The following is a 22839-nucleotide window of genomic DNA, read 5'->3' as shown; positions in this document are numbered from 1 at the left end:
TTGTAGTTTCTGGGTCACCTTCAAAGGTAGCCCCACAAAGAGCGCATCGCAGTAGTCCAAGTGGGAGATAACTAGGTATCTCACATCTGCTCTATGGCCATTCCCTTCATATTCAAATATGTAAAAACACTTTGTAAATATGGCAACACTGTTACTGCACTGCAAAGCAGAAAAGCTTTACTAGCTAACATCCAGAGCCTGATAAAAATCCTGGAGCAACCATGAACTTGATGGCAGTGAACTTGCATCTCCTCAAAAACAACCTTGGATAAAATCAAACTATAATATGCCCATCTGATTTGCTGTTGATGTGGGATGGGATGGCTGTTTGGTTTTCGCACACGCACACACACAAAATCAACAGATGTTTGTGGAAGTTGAATCCCAGTAAAACATTCTCTTCGGGGCTGTGATTTAAACATTCCTGCCAAGTGTCAGCCTGGGATGAGTTTTTACAACCATTGTATTAGCAGATCTGTAATGGATTCGCAGACAGATTTCTTGCAGTCCTGTCTTCCTCCTACTTGCCGTAAGTTCTCTGCAAAACACACGGTAAGTCTCTAATTGGAAACCAGGTTTGCAGTTTGAGTCTGGGCAGATAGAGAGGTGGAATACAGAAAGCAACACAGAAAGCTTGTGAAGGGAAGATGAAGCCAACCTCATCCCTTCAAAACAAGACTGAAAAATACCAGATCCATGCCCATAATAAGCATGCCACCACCTGGGTCCCACTACTGACACTTGCTCAAAGATATTCCCACAATGCACTGGTGTGACACCACTTGGGGGCATTATGGAAAATTTAAATAGCAGCTTCCAGACCCTGCTGTCCTGTGCTGTTCAGAGCACCGGTGTTGTCTGCTACCTCTAAGAAATCTGACAAAGACTCACCTGCAAAAGGGGGAAGGGGAACACACGCCAAAGCTTATTTTACCAAGGGTCTCTGCAAACTGAAAGCTAGCCATGATTAGATCAACTAGGTCCATTTAAAGCAATATAATAACTCCCTCAACGTAAAGCATCTTTAAGGCTCCTGATATCTGTGGGCTTGAATGCTGCTTCACTCTCTGATTTATATAAAATGGTTTCAGAATGTGTAAATGATAGGGCTGGTGCTTTTTTTAGTTGATTAAGAGGTGAAATCACTCAAGAAAGCATTCTGATCAGCTAAAGAAGTGCTTTGGATTAATTGGGACATACATTTTAAAAACAGTTATTATTAATATTTTAAAAAAATATTAGCACATAGTAAAAACTATGGATTGCAAGAGGCTCCTTGTCTCTCACACAGGAGATTGTCGGTATGCTTCTTCAAAGATGGTTCTTGACGCAGTGCCTACCTGAGTCTTCTCTTAAAAAACAACAGCATGCCTTAAACAACAACAAAAACCTTGTCTTATTTGTGCCCAAATTTATGCAATTTAATATATCAATAGCACAGTAATTTAATTCAATATATTAAAGGCCACATCTGCCCAAACTTTTAAAGCACTATTGTGCTACTTTAACACCCATGTCATGGGAATTGTAGGAGAGCCCTATTCCCGTTAACAGAGCTACAGTTTTTGGAATGGCTTAAAACTCAGTCTTGTGAACTCTGGGAATTGTAGCTCTGACACGGGAAGAGGGGATCTCCTAACTGTACTCTTTAACAAGCTACAGTCCCCTTGATGCTTTGGGGGAAGCCATGACTGTTAAAGTGGTGTAACAGAGCTTTCAATGTAGGGTGCAGCTTAATGTTCCTTGTCCCTGTTAATGATCTTCCCCACCAGCAGTCATGGGCGTAGCCAGGATTTATTTTAGGGGGGTGGCTGGTTTTATGTTGGGGGACAGAACTGAGTTACCTGCAATGCAAATAGACAGTTTGTTAAGTATTTTTATTTATTCCAGTTCCAGTTCATCAATATCAGGCCTGGAACTGGAAGAAGAAAGAAATGATCTCCTTGAATCAGTGGATGGATAATATGATAACATAATAAAGAATGTATGGGTTAGGATATTTTTTATATATAGTCATATATATTTTTCCCCCTTTACACACTCTTTGTATCACTTTATAATTGAAAATTTCTCAATAAAATATCAATAACAAAACGCATTTTTATTTATTTACTTGATTTAGGGGGGCAGCTGCCCGCCCCCGCTATGCCTATGCCAGCAGCTAGGAACTCCTCTTGCACATCTCAAGGGAAGCAGAACTATCTACATTTTTCTATCTATCCATCCTTCCATCCCCTTCTAACTTTTTCCTGCAAGTCAAATCAATGAGCACTGTGTATTATCGTGGGCGCTTTGGGAAAGACGCAGCAGAGGGAGAGCAGAGGGTATCAGTTTCCTCTGGGCCGGATCAGCTGGGAGAGAAAGAACCGGCAGAAAACAAAGGCATATTTTAAGGGGAGAGAGAGCAAAGGTGATTTCCTGTTATGTTGTCTCTCCCGGAGAGTTCTGCCGCCCTCCGATGAATAGTTTCAAACTGCTCCCCCAACCGCTCCGCCTCGGTGTGTGTGTGTGTGTGTGTGTATCTCTGCCATGGAGCGGGACACTGGTGCCCCCCTAGGTCATTGCATACTCTGCCATGCCCTGAAAAGGAGATTAGCTGGAAGCTGGAAAGAAGGGTGGGGGGTGGGCTGGGGTGAATTGCTGCTGGTGAGCGAAGATCTGCTTTCTATTTTCTCCCCTAGATTAAATGCATCTGGATCCACGTGGAAAGAGCTTCCTTTGGCCACTGCGGAGCAAGTTTTCCCAGAGATATTTATGGGGGTGGGGGTGGAGAAGCGGGGATACAGCCAGGACAATGAAAAGCCTCTTTTCTTGCAGAGAAGGCAGCTGCGGCAGACTTAAGCCAGAGAAAGAGAGAGAGAGAGAGCTCCCTTTATTTCAGTTGCTGGAGAAAGAAAACAGAAAGTTCAAACAGGATTGTTTAAGCAGAGATGGAGATCAACACCTCGCCGTCGTTATTTTTCATTAGGGATATTTATGGGGAAAGGAAAGCGCGCGCGAGCACGCGCTGCTGCTTTTTAAAGTAAAAAAAATGTTTTTTGGAAATCCAGCCTGTTCTCTGCCCCCTGCCTTTTAGATTTATGCTCCTTCGACGGTGTGGGTGTCCCGTCCGCCACCTCGGAGAGCCAATCCCTTCACAAGGATCACCTTTATTTTATTTTCTGGCAGCCGGAGGCAGAAACGAGAAAGCAACAGATGGAGAGGAGCGCGCGCCTGCAACTTTCCAAGGGGATAAGCTGAAGAGCCAGGGGTGGGAGACGACAAACAGTGACTTATAACTGATGGGAGTGGATGCGAGCCTCAGGTCATGCAGTTTCTCGCTCCTTCTCGTCTTCCACCCCCCCAGCAACCTCTTCCCTCCCTTGCAAAGGAACAGAGAGGCGGCGGAGAGGGGTGGGACCAGGAGCGCGCGGCGCAGAAAGAGGAGGAGCCGGGGCTCCTTGGCTAGGAGGTGGAAAGTGAAAAGGGGGCTGATTCCACCAGCCGCACACAAGCGAAGCCGGTCTCGCCTGTGCAGCCAGCAGCCCGAGCCGAGATCGACAAGCAGCGCGATTTCTCTCTCCTCCAAAACTTTTTCTTTGGCGACGTCTCCAAGTCCCTCGGCGCGCCTCTCCAAAGTCGCCTTCCTTCCCGATGTAGAGAAGAGGAGCGCCCACCCCCTGTACCAGCCAGTTCCCTCCGATTTCCACAGCCCCCCTTTCCTCAACCCGGACTTTTGCAAGAGGGGTCGACCTGGTCCCCGAGGGAGAGAAGGGGGCGGACCCCGGAGGAGTCCCTCCGCCGCGCGGGGTCAGGAAGGAGAGCTCTCTCGGCGGCGCGAGGGTCTTGCCCCGGAGGGGGGCGCCGCCGCGGACGTCTCCGCCGTCGGGCTCCTCCTCGGCGAGGGCGATGGTGGCGCTGCTGCTGCCGGCGCCCGCCTTGCTGGCCGCTCTGGGCGGGCTGTTGGCGAGCTGGGCGCCGCCGCCGGCCGCGGGCGCGTCGTGCGAGCCGGTGCGCATCCCGCTGTGCAAGTCGTTGCCCTGGAACATGACCAAGATGCCCAACCACCTGCACCACAGCACGCAGGCCAACGCCATCCTGGCCATGGAGCAGTTCGAGGGCTTGCTGGGCATCCACTGCAGCGCCGACCTGCTCTTCTTCCTGTGCGCCATGTACGCGCCCATCTGCACCATCGACTTCCAGCACGAGCCCATCAAGCCCTGCAAATCCGTGTGCGAGAGGGCCCGCGCCGGCTGCGAGCCCGTGCTCGTCAAGTACGGCCACGCGTGGCCCGAGAGCCTGGCCTGCGAAGAGCTCCCCGTCTACGACCGAGGCGTCTGCATCTCCCCGGAGGCCATCGTCACGGCCGAGGGATCCGGTGAGTGACGCGCCCGACGCCACTGCCATTTCCGCCCCGCCGGCCTGACCTCCCCCCCCACATCCACCCCACCTCCCATAACACACACTTCCAAGACGCCCCCATGATCTCTGCCCCCTACCCTAACCTTAAACCTTCTGGCACTCCCCTCCCCAGCAACTCCCATCAGAGGCGCCCTCCAAAATTGTGCACTCCAACTCCTATCAGCCCCAACCAGCGTGGCCAGTGGTCCAGGAGGATGGGAGTTGGCATTCCAGCACGAATCTGGAAGAGAAACAGGATCCCTTGTGCTGCATGATCCTGCAGCAGATCTTGAAGTTTCTGAAGCCCACTAATCTTCTCCTAGGATCATCTAATCAATACCACCTTGAGTATTGTAAGACAGAAAGGCAGTATACAAATTAAAAGTGATGATGATGATACGCTCTGGGTCCACCAATGGGCAGAAGCTTGTCTTACTGCATCCTTCCAGCATCCACTATTCACATATTTCCCCCTCTCCACTTAGCCATCACTCTCCTTCATTCAAAGTAAGCCGGGCCAATCCTTCCAGTTTCCATGTCCACTTACCCAAAATTTAAACAGCTTGTTGCGCAATTCCAGCAACAAAAAATCTCAGTGAGGCCTGCTAACCATGCCCATTTCAGATTCTCCCCCCCCTTCAGTAATCCAATTTGATCCCCGAAAACTCAAGACAAAAGCACTGTGGAATCAACCATCTTTCCTCACCTGCTCCCCCAGTCAGTGGCGTAGCGTGGGGGGTGCAGGGGGGGCCGGCCGCACCGGGCGCAACATCTGGGGTTAGGGCAAATCCATGGGTTAGGGGGCGCAAATCCACGGGTTAGGGGGCGCAAATCCACGGGTTAGGGGGCGCAAATTACTTGCCTTGCCCCGGGTGCTGACAACCCACGCTACGCCACTGCCCCCAGTGCTCTTGCTCTTCTTCTGGTCCCCTGGAATGTGTAGCTTCCTGTTCTTAGATGGCTGCATCATAGATGTCCACCTCCTGCTTATAACCATTGCTGCTCACCTTACCTGATTTTGGCAAACCACAGCTCTCAATATTTCTGAAACCCTCCAGCTTTCATCACCTGAGACAGTCCTCGCTCATACCGTTCCATACTCATTCCCCCTCTGCAGTGGAGGCTGGTCCATCTGTGCTGGTGGGGCACTGCCCCACCAACTTCTCAGCCTGCCTCACCCAGCCTGCACCTTCCTGCTGGCAGGGTAGTGGCCCTGGTTGTCAGATTCCCTTCCTCCCTAATCTCAGTGTTGCCCTTGTAGAACTCAGCAGGGAGGAGGATGGGGACAGTTGACTCTGGCGCCACCTACTGTTAGGTTCCCAGCCTTTTGACCTACCACTCCCAATGGGCACTAGCCAACAATGCAGCCTCTGTGGTTTCAAATGATTAAGAAGTCAGCCAGCCTCCTTTAGTTCCTCAGGTTCTCTCCTTCCATCTGTGTTATCACCGAAGGTTGTTATTCACGAGTGTCACTTATTCATTCTAAAGATTGAAAGCTTGCTTCTTTAAGCGGTTGATTTGTTCAGTTTTGAAAGAGGTGGTTTACAAAAGGTGATTAAAAACAACACGTCCAGCAAAAGCCATTTAAAACCTCAGCTGTTGCTTTAAAACAGTATTGCAACCATCATGCCAATACAGTTCACCTGTTCCTAAAACATATCAGCCTCTCCCCAAAGCCTTGAGTGAAAAGAAGTGTCTGAAGATGCTGCTGGAAACTGAGTTAGGGCTGGCAACAACCACGCCTCCAGGGGGAGGGAATTTCACAGGTAGAAGGAAACGGGGCCATCACAAAGAAGGCCCTGCCCTTGTGTCACCATGCAATGGGCTTCTGCTGTTGGTGGGGCCAGGAGCAGGCCTCCCCAGTGAATCTCAAATCCTGGGCCAGCAGGGGCAAATCTTTTCAGGTGTGGGGTTTCCATTATATTCTGTGGAAATAACTTTTGGGGTTAGATCAAGGGGCCATATAGCACAGCATCCTGTTTTCAACAGTGGCCAGCCTGCTGTTTTGCCCTCCAAAACCAGCATTTAAGGGAATACTTCTGAATCTGAAGGATGCGTTTCACTATCCTGGTTAATATGCCTTTATATGATATGATTAGACAAATGTCTAATCCAAAGTTAAAACCATCTAAGCCTGTGGCCATCACCTCCTCTTGTTGCAGAGAATTCATAGACCAATTATTTCTTGGGCGAGGAACTAAGTACAGTCGTACCTTGGAAGTCGAACGCCTTGCGAGACGAATTTTTTGACTCCCGAACGCCGCAAACCTGGAAGTGATTGTTCCAGTTTGTGAATGTTCTTTGGAACCCAAACATCCATGGCGGCTTCTGATTGGCTGCAGGAGCTTCCTGCAGCCAATCGGAAGCCACACCTTGGTTCCCAAATGTTTTGAAAGTCGAACAGACTTCTGGAACGGATTCCATTCGACTTCTGAGGTACGACTGTATGTTAGTCTGCCCTTACTCTCCTGCTAGTCAGTTTCATTGGATAAACCCAGATTTTTAGTATTATGAGACTGGAGGGTAGCGGGGTGGGGTGGCAACACCTTTCTAATTTTCTCCATGCTCTCAGTCATGAGCTAAATTTCTCTTATAAAAGCCCTTCTGCATAGGGAATATGCTCTAACTAACCCCTTGATCATTTTCACTACCCTTTCCTGCATGTTTTCCAGCTCTAAATGTCCTGTCTAATACTATATAGCCAGACAATGGATGTTCCTTAGAATAAAGAACACCTAGCAATCTTCATCGCTTGTAGTCAATGTTCAGTCTCATTCCTTTTGATGGCCATACATTCCTTGTACTTTCTCGCTAGGATCGAGTTGACAGAAATCACATGGCAAAATTGTTCTTAGACTGACTCACTTCAGGCCACATCACGGGGATCATATAACTGAATGCCCTCTCATAGCGAAGAGCAAACAATTTCCCTTCGTATATAATACTAGATGCCAAGGGGAGAAAGTGCTAGACTTTTCATTGTGCAGCTTTTTCTATGTGTGGGTTTGTTTGTATGTTCTACGTCAGGTATAGGAAATTGGATCTGGCTGGTGGGCCAGATCCTGACACGTCCCCCCATCTTTGGGCCACTTTTGACATATGGGCCGGGCTGTCAGTCACCTGGCTTTAGCATGACATTAGATCAGGCATAGGCAAACTCAGCCCTCCAGATGTTTTGAGACTACAATTCCCATCATCCCTGACCATTGGTCCTGTTAGCTAGAGATGATGGGAGTTGTAGTCCCAAAACATCTGGAGGGCCGAGTTTGCCTATGCCTGCATTAGATTAAGACAGAGGGTTTCAACCTTTTTGAGCCCATGGCGCTTTGACCAACTACTTTCTTTCTCTGGCAGCCCTGTGGGGCTCAGGAGCCCAGTTACGTCAGCTCTTGCCTGCAGAACCAGCAGCTCCTCACCCCTTTGAACACCCTCCCTTGCGGAGCATTCCCTCAGGCTCCTCTCCTCTCCTTAAGAGTCCTCTGGGCAGCTGCTACCACTGTCCCTGGTCTCTGAGCTGCAGCCTCACCCCAAAGAGAGGTGCCTCCTCATGCCAAGGGGCCTGGGAAGATGATGCCCCCCAGCCTTAGTGGCCTGATGGAAAAAGAAGCATGAGAGGGCATCAGAGGAGGGAGGGAAGGAAAGAAAGAGGGACAGAGGCCAGTGTTCCTCACAGCACCCCTGACCATCACTCAAGGCACCCCAGGGTGCCATGGCACACTGGTTGAAAACCACTGGATTAAGTGTTTCTTTTTGCAGCCCACCTTGAATGCAAGACCCACTACAGAGGAAGATCCCTGTAGCTGGACCCAGCAGCTGCTGGTCAGCTGATGACAACGCCTGCTTTTCACAGCGACCAGTTCCACTTGGGCCAAACCAGTCCCAGTGGGACTTGCATTTAGCACCAAGTTTAAAAGGTGCCAAAGGAAAAGTTTGGAGCACACTCTGAATCTCCCGGTTGCTTCTTTGCAGCCATTGCCTTTTACCTGCCCCACACCTGACATCACACGTTATTTGGGGGGGAAACAGACTCCTGGGCCAAATTAGATGTTCCCTTACCTTTGCTTTACATTGTGGGGGATCCTTAACAAATGTGACTCTCTAGCCCTCTTCAGGAGTTTTTATTTCTGATCAGGGAATTCCTCGTGTTGTCTTGGTGGGGTCCTTGCTGTCCTCCAGGAGTTTGAGACATGCGAAGCCTCCTCTGCTCCTGGAGGTGTCGCAAGTGCTGCAGAACTTGCAGAAATCAGGGTTTTGCACCATGTGGTGAGTCTACATGGGTAGAAGCAGACTCCTCACTTCTAATGGTGGACCTTCAACTCACAGTGGTGGCAGAGCTGGGGGTTGGAGCTGATGGGCTCATTCCTGCACCAGCCCCACCACACATGTCTAAAATTCCCAGATTACAAGAATTCCCAAAGACTGCTTCTGTTTGCAGGTTGAAGTGGTTGCACCCAAGAAGTCACAGCACTTCCATATTTTGTCACGTTCCATTCCCAGCTCGCCCCTTCCTGCTGTTTTCTCTAGTCTCAAATCCTTTCCTAAACTCAGGAAATCATTGAGGATCTAAGCTCACAGACTGTTAAGGTAAAGGTAAAGGTACCCCTGCCCGTACGGGCCAGTCTTGCCAGACTCTAGGGTTGTGCGCTCATCTCACTCTATAGGCCGAGAGCCAGCGCTGTCCGCAGACACTTCCAGGTCACGTGGCCAGTGTGACAAGCTGCATCTGGCGAGCCAGCGCAGCACATGGAACGCCGTTTACCTTCCCGCTGGTAAGCGGTACCTATTTATCTACTTGCACTTGGGGGTGCTTTTGAACTGGTGGGTTGGCAGGCGCTGGGACCGAACGACGGGAGCGCACCCCGCCGCGGGGATTCGAACCGCCGACCATGCGATCGGCAAGTCCTAGGCGCTGAGGTTTTACCCACAGCGCCACCCGCGTCCCTCACAGACTGTTAGATAGACTCAAAACAGAATGTCTATGGAATCCAAAGGTGGCTTTTCACCACCAATTATTAACCTACTGCTTAGAGGGCTGAAATGGATGTTAACTATAAATACATATAATGCTCCCCAGAAGCCTTTTCGAACCCCGCCAGGGGCAAAACAAACAAACAAAAAACAGTTTGGGGAGGGGTAATTTGAAACAGAAATATGGTGAGGGTGTGCAGGAAGGGGTTAAGTACTCTCCCTCCCCCCTTGTGATTTCTCTGCTTCTCACCATTCCAAGCAGGGCTGATTGTAAAGAAAAAGAAAAGGTGGCTGGGGTTGAATTGTGCAAGTTCCATGCAACATCTTGTTTGACCCTTGAGCTAATGGTGGCAAAATCCTAGAATAGTTTATTTTTGTTAGCGTCTCACTGGCATGAAACCCCATCCCCTTTTTATACATTGTGGGGAGAGACCTGTAGCCTTACTTCAGGGGGAAATTATTATTATTATTATTATTATTATTATTATTAATTTTATTAAAGACCAGTGCTGGAAATGGGGAAGTAATTTGCAGAATTAAGCAAAGAAACAAAACAGGGGAAATGGTGTTGTTTTAAAGAGGTCAAACATTGCTATAGGGGAGAGGAGTAAGTGCTATTTTGTGGAACAAAGAGTTGCGCTGCATATAAGAAATTGCGCTATGAGTACTATCAAACAAGTAGGCATCAAATAAACCTATGCAACCTCCCCTGCTGAGAGCCAGTATGGTGAAATGGTTAGAGTGTCAGATTAGGACTGCTCAACCACGTGGTGTCCATGGACCAATCACTATCTTTCAGCTATCTTCTTACAGGGTTGTTGTGATTCTAAAAGGGGCACTGTGCTGAGCTCCTTGGAAAAATAGCTTGATAGGAATTCAACAATTAAGTAAAGTAAAATCTAGTATTGCCATTGATGTGCTAGCTGAGAGGGAAGTCCTGTTGGATTTCTAGGGGAAATCACGTAAATTTCCTGTAACCAAAGTGCTAAACTCAAGGATGTATCTGCGCAGTTAATTTGGGGAGCAAATCACCTGGGAAGGTTCTAATCTCCATCCTCCCACAACTGCTGCGTAAATCGAGATGCCTTTATTTCCCACTAGCACTATGTGGCTCAGGGCAGAAGCCCTGTGGGTTGCACTGTGAAGACCCAGAGACAGGATTGTCCCAAAGGAAGGAAACCTCTTCTTCATGCAACCCAGTCTCACTTTTCTGTATAACTTCCTGCACTTGGTGGCTGTGATATTGATGCCGCAAGAGCAGACATTGACAGGCATGACCGTTGCATTACTATGGCAGGAACAGTAGCAATGGGATGGGCAAGAATTCTCGGTTCCCTCTGATCTCTTGCAGAATTCTCACTTCTCTCACACAGAATTCTCGGTTCCCTCTGATCTCTTGCAGAATTCTCACTTCTCTCACACAGAATTCTCGGTTCCCTCTGGTCTCTTGCAGAATGCTCACTTCTCTCATGCAGAATTCTCACTTCCCTCTGATCTCTTGCAGAATGCTCACTTCTCTCATGCAGAATTCTCACTTCCCTCTGATCTCTTGCAGAATTCTCACTTCTCTCACACAGAATTCTCGCTTCCCTCTGATCTCCTGCAGAATGCTCACTTCTCTCATGCAGAATTCTCGCTTCCCTCTGATCTCTTGCAGAATGCTCACTTCTCTCACACAGAATTCTCGGTTCCCTCTGATCTCCTGCAGAATGCTCACTTCTCTCATGCAGAATTCTCACTTCCCTCTGATCTCTTGCAGAATGCTCACTTCTCTCATGCAGAATTCTCACTTCCCTCTGATCTCTTGCAGAATGCTCACTTCTCTCACACAGAATTCTCGCTTCCCTCTGATCTCCTGCAGAATGCTCACTTCTCTCACACAGAATTCTCGCTTCCCTCTGATCTCTTGCAGAATGCTCACTTCTCTCACACAGAATTCTCGCTTCCCTCTGATCTCTTGCAGAATGCTCACTTCTCTCATGCAGAATTCTCGCTTCCCTCTGATCTCTCACAGCAGAGCAGTCTCCTAAGATCTTGCCATCAGATGCAATTCAATCGGATTAACCATCTTGATGTCCCTCTCTATCAAAGGAATGGCATCTACCCTCTGCTTCCTTGTCTTTTGGTGGTGGCAGCATTGGCATCCTTTGATTTCACTGGCTCTTCCAGCAAACAGGTTCTCCCTAGATGGTGGAAGGATGGCACCGGAAAAAAAAGCACTGGGATTAAATTACAAAAGTGGGCAATAAAAATTTATGGGGTTGAAGACATGCAGATTAATTTGACCAAGCTTTGTTGTGGTGGAAAGATTATCAACCTTTTTAATTGCCAAAGCAATAATGGGATTGTATATTTATGATGGTGATTGTCACTGCAAGGCTTTGATAAATCTGCTCAGTTTTGCAGGCTCAGTCCAGTGTATCTGGCCTTTTTCATAGCTAGTAAAGAAGGCTGTTAACTATTTTGGGCCCACCTTCAGATATTCAGCTTTTCCATTTTCCAAACCTGTACATGGTGTTTTGTTTTTGTTTTTTTAAACAGGCTTCTTAATTCAACAGGGATGAGGGATCTTCTGAATCAAGGGGGGGGGGGAGGACCTTCCAGATTGCATGCAGATCTTGCAAATACGGGGCTCTGAAAGGCCCCAGGGACATGTGGAATAGACACATGAAGGTATATGGGATGAGCACATATAATGCGGGCATTCATATGGTCAGGTGATGAAAAGGAGCAGCACAGATGGGAAGAGTCAAAAAAAGCAGAAGTTGTGGATGAGAGTTGTCCTTTTACAGCTGGTCCTTTTACAGCTCATGCCTTCATTGTGATAGTTCGTTCTCTGACCTCTCAAAGTGCAAAACGCCTGTTGGATCCACGCTAGTTTGCTCTTGCATAGCTTATATCAGGGATAACCAGCTAGGTGTCCTCTGGATGTTGTTCAACACCAATTCATAGCTGTCAACTTTTTCCTTTTCTTGTGAGGAATCCTATTTGGAATAAGGGAATTTTCCTTAATAAAAGGGAAATGTTGACAGCTATGCACCAATTTCCCTGAGCCCCAGCCAACCTGTCTATTGGTTAAAGATGATTTTATGTATTTATTTTAAACTCATTTATAAACCTCAAAATCACCAAGTAGTGTGCATGAATACAAACATGGAAATAATAGAACAGAGCCATAAAAACAGCAACAGTCAGAGGGCCACCATGTTTGCTACCCCTGATATCCTGCAGTATTGGATTCAGACCCATTTAAAACATCAGTCATTGCTGATTTGTCAAAACGTCCACCGGTTCTCTGCCTTTGGCTCAGCAGAGCAGCTTTACTTGGTCCCCATCTCCCTCCTCAGTCCAATTCCAACTCCTCCTCCTCTCTTTGCCTTGTACTTTGACATCTGCTCTTCAAGCTCCAGCCATTCTAAACCTAACTCCCTGGGTCTGTCTGTAGACAGAGTACAGACTGTTGTTGCAGCTGTCTTGGGCTGATACCTGCTGGGAAGTTTTCAGCGCAAGTGGTTTTGAGTGCCCAAGCAAGGAAGGAGCTAGTGAATGTCTCATATTGAGGTTTTTGCAAACATCTTCCTCCCGTCATGTGGAGATGCTTCCCAGCGCTCCTGAAAAACAAGGATCTGCACTGAAACCAGCCTTGGCAGAGCCTGCAGCCATTTAAGAGCAGTCGCATTCAAAAGCGCAGAGAAGTCTTTTTCTGTCAAATTGCCCCAAAGTTACCTATTACGAAGGACCAGAAGGAGCACAATAGTTTCATTGAATGATTCCAGCCTGAAATCCATGAAGACTTTCTTTCACTGAATGGGAACATGATGACATTCTAAATTCTGATTAAAAAAATTAAACAAACACGCCAGCCACTATGTAGAAGTCATCTCTCTCTCTGTCTCCCACTCCACCCACTTCCCCCCAAGGAATATAATTCTGCCTTCTAAAAGTAGAATAAAACATTTCTATTCTAGTTAGTTGCTAATTTGGATCTGGTTTCTGGAGTTGAGAATGTTGTCTGCACAGAGTAACCAGGGGTGTCAAGGTGAAAGGTAAAGGTATAGGACCCCTGGATGGTTACGTCCAGTCAAAGGGGACTATGGGGTGCGGTGCTCATTTCGCTTTCAGACTAAGGGAGCTGGCGTTTGTCCACAGACAGCTTTCTGGGTCATGTGGCCAGCATGACTAAACTGCTTCTGGTGCAACAGGACACCGTGACAGAAACCAGAGTGCACGGAAACGCCGTTTACCTTCCCGTCGCAGCAGTACCTAATTATCTACTTGCACTGGCGTGCTTTCGAACTGCTAGGTTGGCAGGAGCTGGGACAAAGCAATGGGAGCTCACTCCATCATGGGGATTCGAACCGCCGACCTTCTGATCGGCAAGCCCAAGAGGCTCAATGGTTTAGACCACAGTGACACCCGCATTCCACTTGAGATGTAGGCTGAAGTGCCTAGAGGAAGGAGATCAGTGTATAAGCATTTTTGGCCACAAATCCTGGTCAGCCTGATGGGCACATCCGATGTATCATTCAGCATTGGCAGAATCTGGGGGAGCAGTGTGTGATGCCAGATGAGGCCACCGTCCCAGGGGCTCATTACATGAGTCTGGCATTTACTGCTACATTATGAGGTAAAGGACTGGAGGAAGAAAAATAATAATCATACAGCTTACATTGGTTAGGGGCCACCATATCGTTGGTTCATGAGTTTCCTGAGGAGGGCACAGCTCAGCATCATGGCGCATGTTTTGTGTGCAAAAAGGTCCTTGGTTCAAACCCTGCCAGCCCCAGGTGGGGCTGGGCAAGACCTGAAACCCTTGAGCAGGGGCATAGCGTGAGGAGGGCCAGGGGGGCCATAGCCTTGGGTGCTCAATTTTTAGGGGGCACAAGCTAGGTGCCCCTATGCAGGGATCTCTGTTCCACCCTGCCTGTTCCAAGTCACTGGGCCCCAGAGCCTGGCCTAGCCTCACCGCCCTGTCTCCAGCTCCCTCGCTGAATGACTGCCCATTGGGGATGGGGGGGGGATTCACCTACCAAGAGCCACATTGGCCAGCTGCACTCCTCCCTGTGTGGGTGGGTGGGCCAGCAGGCTGTGCAGCACAGTCCCACTTGGCTCCAGTGGGTGAGGGCTGGGCTGGAGCACAGGCTCCCTGAGGACTCAGCACCCCACATGAGTGCACCCGGCAGTGTTGACGGCGAGGACTGGGCTAGCAGACGCTCGAAAAGGATGCAGTGCCGCTGCCCTTGAGAACCACTTGAGACTTCTGAATCCGGTGATGCTTTTGTTTTTCTCTCTACTTTTTTCTTTTCTCATGCTCAGTCTTTACTAATGTAGCAGTTAATGCTCTGGCTGCTGATTCCGAGTTTTAGGCAAAGTGCAATATACACGCATACACATGTTCAACCAGCCTCATTGCTTGGGAATTCTACGAAAAATCAGTGCATTTTTGAAAAGTCAGGGGCAGATTTAAGGGAGTATGACCCGTTCGGTCACGCTGGGTGCAGAGCTTCGGGGGCACCACAACTATGATGTGGAATGGAAGGCGGGAGGCAAGGGGGCATCACTTAAATTTGAGACCCCAAGGTCCGCCACTGGAAAAGTTCAGTCAATTCTTTTCTTTCAATTGTATCCAAGCTTAGATGGAAACTTGCTCCTTGATCTCAGGAACCAGTGTACACATTTGGGTGATGAGCTCTTTAGGTGTCCAAATGCATAGTGAACAAACAAGTTTCCAAAACATCTAGGGCAAAATTCAACTAACAAGTCCGTCAGCCGAAGTCCTGTGCAAGGACCTCTGCTTGCGCAATTGGGTTTCCCCCCTCTCAACCCTTTGTGCCCCCACAAATGGCTTGGGGGAGTTCAGGAGAACCCCTAGAATAGTGCATGGGGGAGAGTAGGAGAGGGGTTGTTCTTGCTGGCAATTTGAAATTCTTGTCCTGATAGACTGATCGCCATTGCACAATACTGAATTCCTCCCTTAGTAGATATAATAGTAAAAATATATATCTATATCTCACATGCTGAAACACTGTAAACAGTGGCTGCATTGTAAATGTGGAATACATTAAGTAGCATACTTTTTCCTAAGCAGAATACTTCCTGAAATACTTTAGGGAAAAAATTGAAATGTGGCATTGTGTCTTCTACCCATTTATATCAGATAATCTGCAACAAGTTAACACATTTGTTACGTGCGGCTTCAACATTTAATTCACTGACCAACAGACAGTGCAATAAAAGCTTTATTTGATTAACTGGTGTGCAATTTTAATCGTAAATGAACATTTCAACTAATAGGGTATCAAAGTTTGTTTTTTGGTCTATTTTGGTTCTGATGTACTGTTGTCATAGGGAAGGAAACTGAAAATATCAAGAATGGTCCTTTCTTCTAGCAATGAGAGGAAACCTTTGCCTAATTGTGCTGCACACGGCAACTTAGACTTCAGGATCTCAAAGAAGACGCTTGTATTTTTGTGATATGCAGATATATTTAAACTTACTTGATGGGTTGATTTACCATTTAAATGAAAGTTGATTAATGAACATGTTTTAGCTGGCTGATAGCCCTAGGTTGGTTGGTTTTGAATACTGTTTTGTGATTTTTTTGTCACTGGTGTTGAGAGCCAAAGCTCACCTGTGTAAATTCCGAAATAAACAGGCCCTGGTCACCTGCTTCCAAAAAGGAGTAGACAGACTGCTGGAACTGACCTTACCTACATAAGCATTTCTCCATGTGTGTGGTGGGAGATAGAGGGCATGCTCACCGCTGCCATAAGTCATGGATACGTGTTTAAAAACAAATAGGTTTGCTTCAGCTTTTTAACACCTCATCTTTTTCTTGCTTCTGTTAAAAAGAATGGCTCTGATCCAGCTCTGCACACAAGCTAGGCTGCCCAGTTGTCAATAGCAGCACTCAAAAGTGCTCTGAGTGTGCAGCCAACTCCATTGGCCACCAGGAGACCTGGGATCATATGCTTGGTCCCTGATTTTAAGCCATTGTCTACATATAGGGAGCCCCCTCCATCCCCCCCCACATTAATATAGTCTTCGTTATTTTCTAATATTTAGTGTATTAAAATTGGAGCGTTTTGATGTGGCTGTGTTGACATAATCCAATATTAAAAATACTAACATTTCTTTACATATTTAACAATTCATGCCAGATTTCCCTATGGAGTCTAATAATGGCAACTGTAGAGGCGCCGGCAATGGTGAGTACATTTTATCTAATCATTTCTTCTTTTTCTTATAGAATCATAGAATGGTAGAGTTGGGAGCCGGTGTGGTGTAGTGGTTAAGAGTGGTAGACTCGTAATCTGGTGAACCGGGTTCGATTCCCCGCTCCTCCACATGCAGCTGCTGGGTGACCTTGGGCTAGTCACACTTCTCTGAAGTCTCTCAGCCCCACTCACCTCACAGAATGTTTGTTGTGGGGGAGGAAGGGAAAGGAGATTGGTAGCCACTTTGAGACTCCTTAAAGGGAGTGAAAAGCGGGATATCAAATCCAAACTCCTCCTCCTCCTCCTTGGAAGGCGTCGCAAGGGTCCAACCCCCTACAATGCAGGAATCTTTCACCCAATGTGGCACTCGAACCCACAACCCTGAGATTAAGGGGTCTCATGCTCAACCAATTGAGCTATCTGTCTTGAGAGCAGATCTTAACAATGCAGTGATGCAATAGCGTCTTGATGTGTCACGACAGTGACGTGTTAATGCCATGATGTGTCGTGATCATGTCATGACAGCAACATGATGGCTGGAAGGGTGGGGATGGTCCTTTGATTGTTTCTGCCCACAGAGCCAGACAGGCAACAGGAAAGAAATCTGGAGATTTAAGAAAACAGGAAAACTTTAGAGGCACTGAATGCAAGTGAACTCTATCCTTCATGTGTCATAGACCCAGTGCATTAATGAAATGCAGCTGCTGAATGGAGGTTTATGGGTAGTTCTTGCTTTATCAGGGTCCTGCAAATCTACTGTCCACACGGCTAATCTCCATGTCTCTCCCGACACAAAATCCCTTTCCCCATCAACTTGAGAGCACTCTTGGGGAGTGAGGGTTATTTGTACAGATGTGCAGAAGGACAACTTCCACTTCTGTTCAGTGTAATGTGTGAAAAAGCCTCAATGTGACGTTGAAATGTGGGAGGGAAGACATGGGTGGTGTCTACAAATCATGGCTCTCTGTTCAGTTGAGCCTACATGTGTGCTGTGATACTTTCCCTGGGTGGGACAGTGGAAGTGCTTGATACTGAGTCCATCTTAATCAGTATCTTCTACACCTCTGGAGGCTTGGAGGGCAATAGATGGCAGAGGACTTGCATGGATACAAACAGGCCCCATGGCAATTGATGCACAGATAGTTATTTCTTGCCTGGGATGATGAGCAGTTCCATTATTCCTCACAGAAGTTACACCTGTGCATCGTTTGCAGATGAAAGCCCTGTGGGACCTCTTAGAGGACCATGGAAGTCCCCTCACCCTGCAGGCCAAGGTGGAGGTCGAATGCAAGTATGAGTTAAAGTTGGGTTCTGCTCAACTTTGGGCTAGGGGTTGCTGTATTACGTACACTATCCTTTACTGAAATGGCATCAGGACTCCCTTGAAAGTTGTATTTTATGCTATGTGCCTTGCCCCGTCTAAGAGTAAAATTATACAAATTGCTTTCTGTGACGGAAGTGATGTAAAGAAGCTTCTAAAACCTTGTAGTTGAAGTGTTTTTCCTGAGGTTCATTTTTTAGAAATTAGGTTCTTTCTTGGACAAAGCTGGGTTTTAGCCTGTCTGTGGATCTATTGTAAAGGAGAGTAGTGATAGTATCCAGTATGGGATTCCCTAAAGCTAATCTCCATCGGCAAGTTCATCTTGAAATATCAGTGTCTCAAGTTTTTGAAGCCATTCTCTCTCCAGCACCTACCAGCGCTCACCCTCAATTTCCCTGCCAGTAAATCCTCCTCTTATCTTCCTTGTTCCATCATGCCTGAGTGGCTGTGGGCCAAAGTCCAGTGCCCCTTCCCCAAACCAGGATATATTCTACTGTCCTGATTGTATAAAAAACATACAACATTGGAAAATATGGAAACAACGAGGAGAAGTAGGACTGAGATGTGGAGATCCAGACCATGGGGAGCATCAAAAAATCAATAATTATAATTTGGACTATAATTTGGTCTTTTTTATTTTAGTTTTTTAATTTAAATTGGAGTATTATGGTTGGGTATATTAACTGGATGTTTTTTATTGGAAAATCAATAAAAATGATTAAAAAAACAACAACAACCATGTTTTATAAAGGTTTTATAAAGTTGGTAGTCCTGTGGCTCTTTGGGGCTGCAACTCAAGCACTGTGTTTATTCAGTAGTGTGTGACGGAATGCCCCTCTGCAAAGTGGATGGCCGCCTTCCTTTTTGCACCCGCTATTTAATTGCTTCTTTTTTTGCCTAGCTTACTTTTCTGGCAGCCTGCCCCTTTTTGCAGTGATTTTGGACACGGTATCCCCCCACATCAAGAGCACTGCAGGGAGAAATGTATAAATTTGCCTTTTACTTAGTTTAGTGGCAGCGCAGGTGCTTGGTGTGCAAAATGTTCCCAGTTCAATCCCTGGCACCTCCAGGTAAATGAATCACAGAATTGTAGAGTTGGAAGGGACCCCAAGGGCCATCTAGTCCAACCCCCTGCAGTGCAGAAATCACTGGCCTGGATTCAGCGTTGTCTTATCACCAGCGTAAGGGCCATTGTGCTAGCGTAAGGGTAAGAATGGGACACGGGTGGCGCTGTGGGTTAAACCACTGACTCTAGGACTTGCCAATCAGAAGGTTGGCGGCTCGAATCCCCACGACGGGGTGAGCTCCCGTTGCTCGGTCCCTGCTCCTGCCAACCTAGCAGTTCGAAAGCACGTCAAAGTGCAAATAGATAAATAGGTACCACTCAGGCGAGATGCTAAACGGTGTTTCTGTGCGCTGCTCTGGTTCACCAGAAGCAGCTTAGTCATGCTGGCCACATGACCCGGAAGCTGTACGCCGGCTCCCTCGGCCAATAAAGTGAGATGAGCGCCGCAACCCCAGAGTCAGCCACGGCTGGACCTAATGGTCAGGGCTCCCTTTACCTAAGGGTAAGAATAATGGTTGTGCAGTGTGAAATCTGATGCAACCATTGCACTAGCAGAAGCTTGTTGTGCAACAGGAAGTACTAGGATTACAGTAATCTGTTGCACACTGGCCATGAGCACCATGCTAGTTTCCTGCCCTTCTTTTGCACAATAGAACACAATTAGAAAACTGCATTTTAAAAAGCACATGGTAAAGTCTTGGTTTATTTAATTCCTTGTTTATTTGCAGTTGCGGGGCGCGTTACTTCACGACTTCCCCTCGTGGTGAAGTTGTGAAGTAACACATCCTGCACCTGCAAATAAACAAGGAATCAAACAAGCCAAGACTTTACCATGTGTGTATGTATTTAATGCAGTTTTGAATTGTGTTCTATAGTGAATACTGCATTTAACTTCTTCCACACAAGCTCAGCTAGTGCCCTGCTCATGTACTTTTACTTAGCGTGACATTGAATGCCTTGGCAGGGCTGGGAAGGGTCTCTGCCGGAGTCATATAACTGTTAATAGTATACAGTAGTGGACCTTCAAGATGGGGGAAGCAGTTCATTTCTTGTTTGTGTTACTTTCTTATATGTTCACCCACAAATCAGTACAGTCAGGTTACATACGCTTCAGGTTATAGACTCCGCTAACCCAGAAATAGTGCTTCAGGTTCAGAACTTTGCTTCAGGATGAGAACAGAAATCGTGCTCCGGCGGTGCGGCGGCAGCGGGAGGCCTCATTAGCTAAAGTGGTGCTTCAGGTTAAGAACAGTTTCAGGTTAAGAATGGACCTCCGGAACGAATTAAGTACTTAACCCGAGGTACCATTGTACTGTCCTGTTCCTATGTTAATCTGTCAATTAAAAAAAATCTGCATACAAATTCAAAAACATATTTCTAATGCATCTTCTCTCAAACTGTGAAGTGTATTTCAATGCTTTTTTAAAAATCTGAGAACTGTATTCAGAACAGTTGGGAAGGGCAAATTCTGGTGGAGAATCAAGTTCTGACCCACACATTAGGATGGGGCCCATTTGTATAGGAACTTACAGAAGTTGGAATTCCTCAAGCAACACTCATGGTCAGCACAGTCGTACCTTGGAAGTCGAACGGAATCTGTTCCGGGAGTCGGTTTGACTTCCAAAACATTCGAAAATCAAATCACGGCTTCTGATTGGCTGCAGAAAGCTCCTGCAGCCAATCAGAAGCCTCGCAACCCGTCAGACATCCGGGTTCCAAAAGAACACTTGCAAATTGGAACAATCACTTCTGGGTCTGCGGCGTTCGGGAGCCAAAACGTTTGAGTACCAAGGCATTCGGGATCCAAGGTACGACTCTACTGGGTTAGAGAGATCAATAGCCTGACAGCTTATTTTTATCTGATTTGGAAGTGAATAAAGATATGCAAGGACACTTGAGGTTAGGGTCAAAGGATGCTGCTGCCTTTTACCGAATCAGACCACTGGTCCACCCAGCTCATTATCATCTGCACCAGGAACAGGAAACCTGTGGCCCTCCAGTTGTTATTGCACGGCAACTCCCATCATCCTTGACATTGAACCATGCTGGCGGAGGCTGATAGCATCGGAATCCAACAATATCTGGATGACCACAGGTTCCCCAGAACTGAAATTCGCCTGCCATGCAGGGTTTTCATAAGGCACAGATGGGGTACCTGGTGTCCTCCAGACGTTCTTGGGACTCCAGCTCCCGTCAGCCCCAGACAGCATGGCCAGTGGTGAGGAAGGATGAGAGTTGTAGTCCAACCGCATCTTGAAGGCCCCAGATTCCCCATCCTGGGGATATAAGAATTAACAATAAGAAAAATGTATGTGCAGCACTTTGAGCTATTCTAAGAAGTGCTGTAGGAACACAAGAGTATTATTACTTCTGCGTTTTAAGCACTGCCCTCCAGTGAGGATTAAAGAAAAAAACCCTGGGCTGAGCATTTCAAAAGAAAGTTGGAGGTTCTCTTTGGTGTGTTATTTTCGCTGGTGAATAATGTCTCTGTGCAAAATCTAATCAAGTCAAGTCTCATCCCTGGCAACGTCAGCTGGCAAAACCTTATGTATAAATATTACCCCTCTTCCTTTGGCTAGGAAATGACATTTTTGTCTGTTTCATAAGCCTTTCTTTTTTTAAAAAAAGTTGCTTAAAAGATTCTCCAGATTTCTGTTTTTTAAAAATAATATTTTAGATGGGTGTAAATACTTCCATCGCCCGAGTTTTATGCAGCCAAAGAGCTATTATATTCTTAGGAGTATTTATAGTGATCTTTTCCATTCCTTCTCTGCCACTCAGAGGTCCCCTGCTCTCTCACGTGACTCTACCGATCATTCCTTGCTGTACCTTACGCCTAGAGACACTCCCCCCCCCGTCCCAAGCACCCCCATGATGGGGCCTAGCCCCAAACCCATCTTTTCAGTGAAGTTTGGGGCTGACCTTTCAGCTGGTGGTTAAATGGAAGGGCAGTCAGAAAGGGTGGAATGCAGCTGCCCCCTTGCCTCTTTCGATTTGAGATACAAATTTTTGAAGATTCATGCGAAAAACACAGTGGGCATTCTTATCCTCTCACTAGTTACAATATTCCCTGATACTCGCTTCCAGTTGGCCATTCTCCCCCCGCCACATTCCTGCAAATGTATGTGTGTTTGTTGTGCTTGCTTTTCACATTTAAAAAAATGCATGTATTTCCCACCTTTTCTGAGGCCCTTTGCTTCCTCTCTTCTTCCTTACTTTGACCCATTGTCCCCATTTTCTGCCTTAACACATAGCCCAACTCCTCCTGCCTCTTGGGGACGTCTCCCTCCCTCAGCAATCCTGCTTGCTCCATAGTTTATTCTTTCTTCTCTGCTAGACTTGCTCCTGCCTCCAGCCTTCAGCCACTCTCTACTTCCTCAGGGTCCTTCCTCTTCCCTCTCTTCCCTGCTATTTTCTGGTATAGACCACCAGTTGGCTGACCGGGGGGAGATTTGCCTGCTGGGCAGCCTTACCAGCAACCATTTGATAGTTGAAAGTGAAAATTTCTAAGCAGCTAGAGGGAGGCTTTTGGTCCGATGGCTGCCTATGTTACAGAGCCAATCAATCCTTGGTTTCACTTTTCTCCACCGTTGGTATTTGGTCGGAGGCAGTGGCGGACTTTGGGCTTTCAAATTTCAGCGGTGCCCTGTGCGGTGCCAAAATTTGGTGCCCCCTGCCCCTTGCCTTCCATTCTACATCATTGTTTTGGCACCCCAGCAACACCCTCTTGGCTCAGCCTCCAATACGGGTCAACTGGTCACACTCTTCTAAATCTGCTAAATCAGTTTGGGGGTGGGGGTGGGAGTAGATATTAGGTGATCACCAGTGTAGGTTTTCCCTATCTGCATGTTTCCTTTCCCTAAACTAGGGATTATAGAATTGTAGAG

The 22839-nt window shown here is 47.2% G+C and overlaps 1 protein-coding gene and 1 long non-coding RNA gene across 3 annotated transcripts in view; both read left to right on the top strand.

Moving 5' to 3' along the window:
* The window catches only part of LOC310743828, a 603392-nt gene that overhangs the window by 540224 nt on the left and 40329 nt on the right, over nt 1–22839 (top strand). The gene's annotated exons all lie outside the window — the stretch shown is intronic.
* The window catches only part of FRZB (frizzled related protein), a 33858-nt gene continuing 14130 nt past the window's right edge, over nt 3112–22839 (top strand). Inside the window, exons 1-2 of one of the 2 annotated variants that reach the window (XM_083572513.1) lie at nt 3112–4357; nt 16509–16556. In XM_083572513.1, the coding sequence (XP_083428639.1) occupies nt 3889–4357; nt 16509–16556 (517 nt within the window). In that variant the 5' untranslated portion in view covers nt 3112–3888. The remainder of the gene's footprint in view (nt 4358–16508; nt 16557–22839) is intronic. The other variant, XM_083572514.1, reaches the window with a different exon arrangement.

Source organism: Podarcis filfolensis (genome assembly GCF_964270895.1).
Source record: "Podarcis filfolensis genome assembly, chromosome: 1".
In the NCBI taxonomy this organism is placed as follows: domain Eukaryota; kingdom Metazoa; phylum Chordata; class Lepidosauria; order Squamata; family Lacertidae; genus Podarcis; species Podarcis filfolensis.
This window is presented reverse-complemented; position numbering and strand designations above follow the sequence as displayed.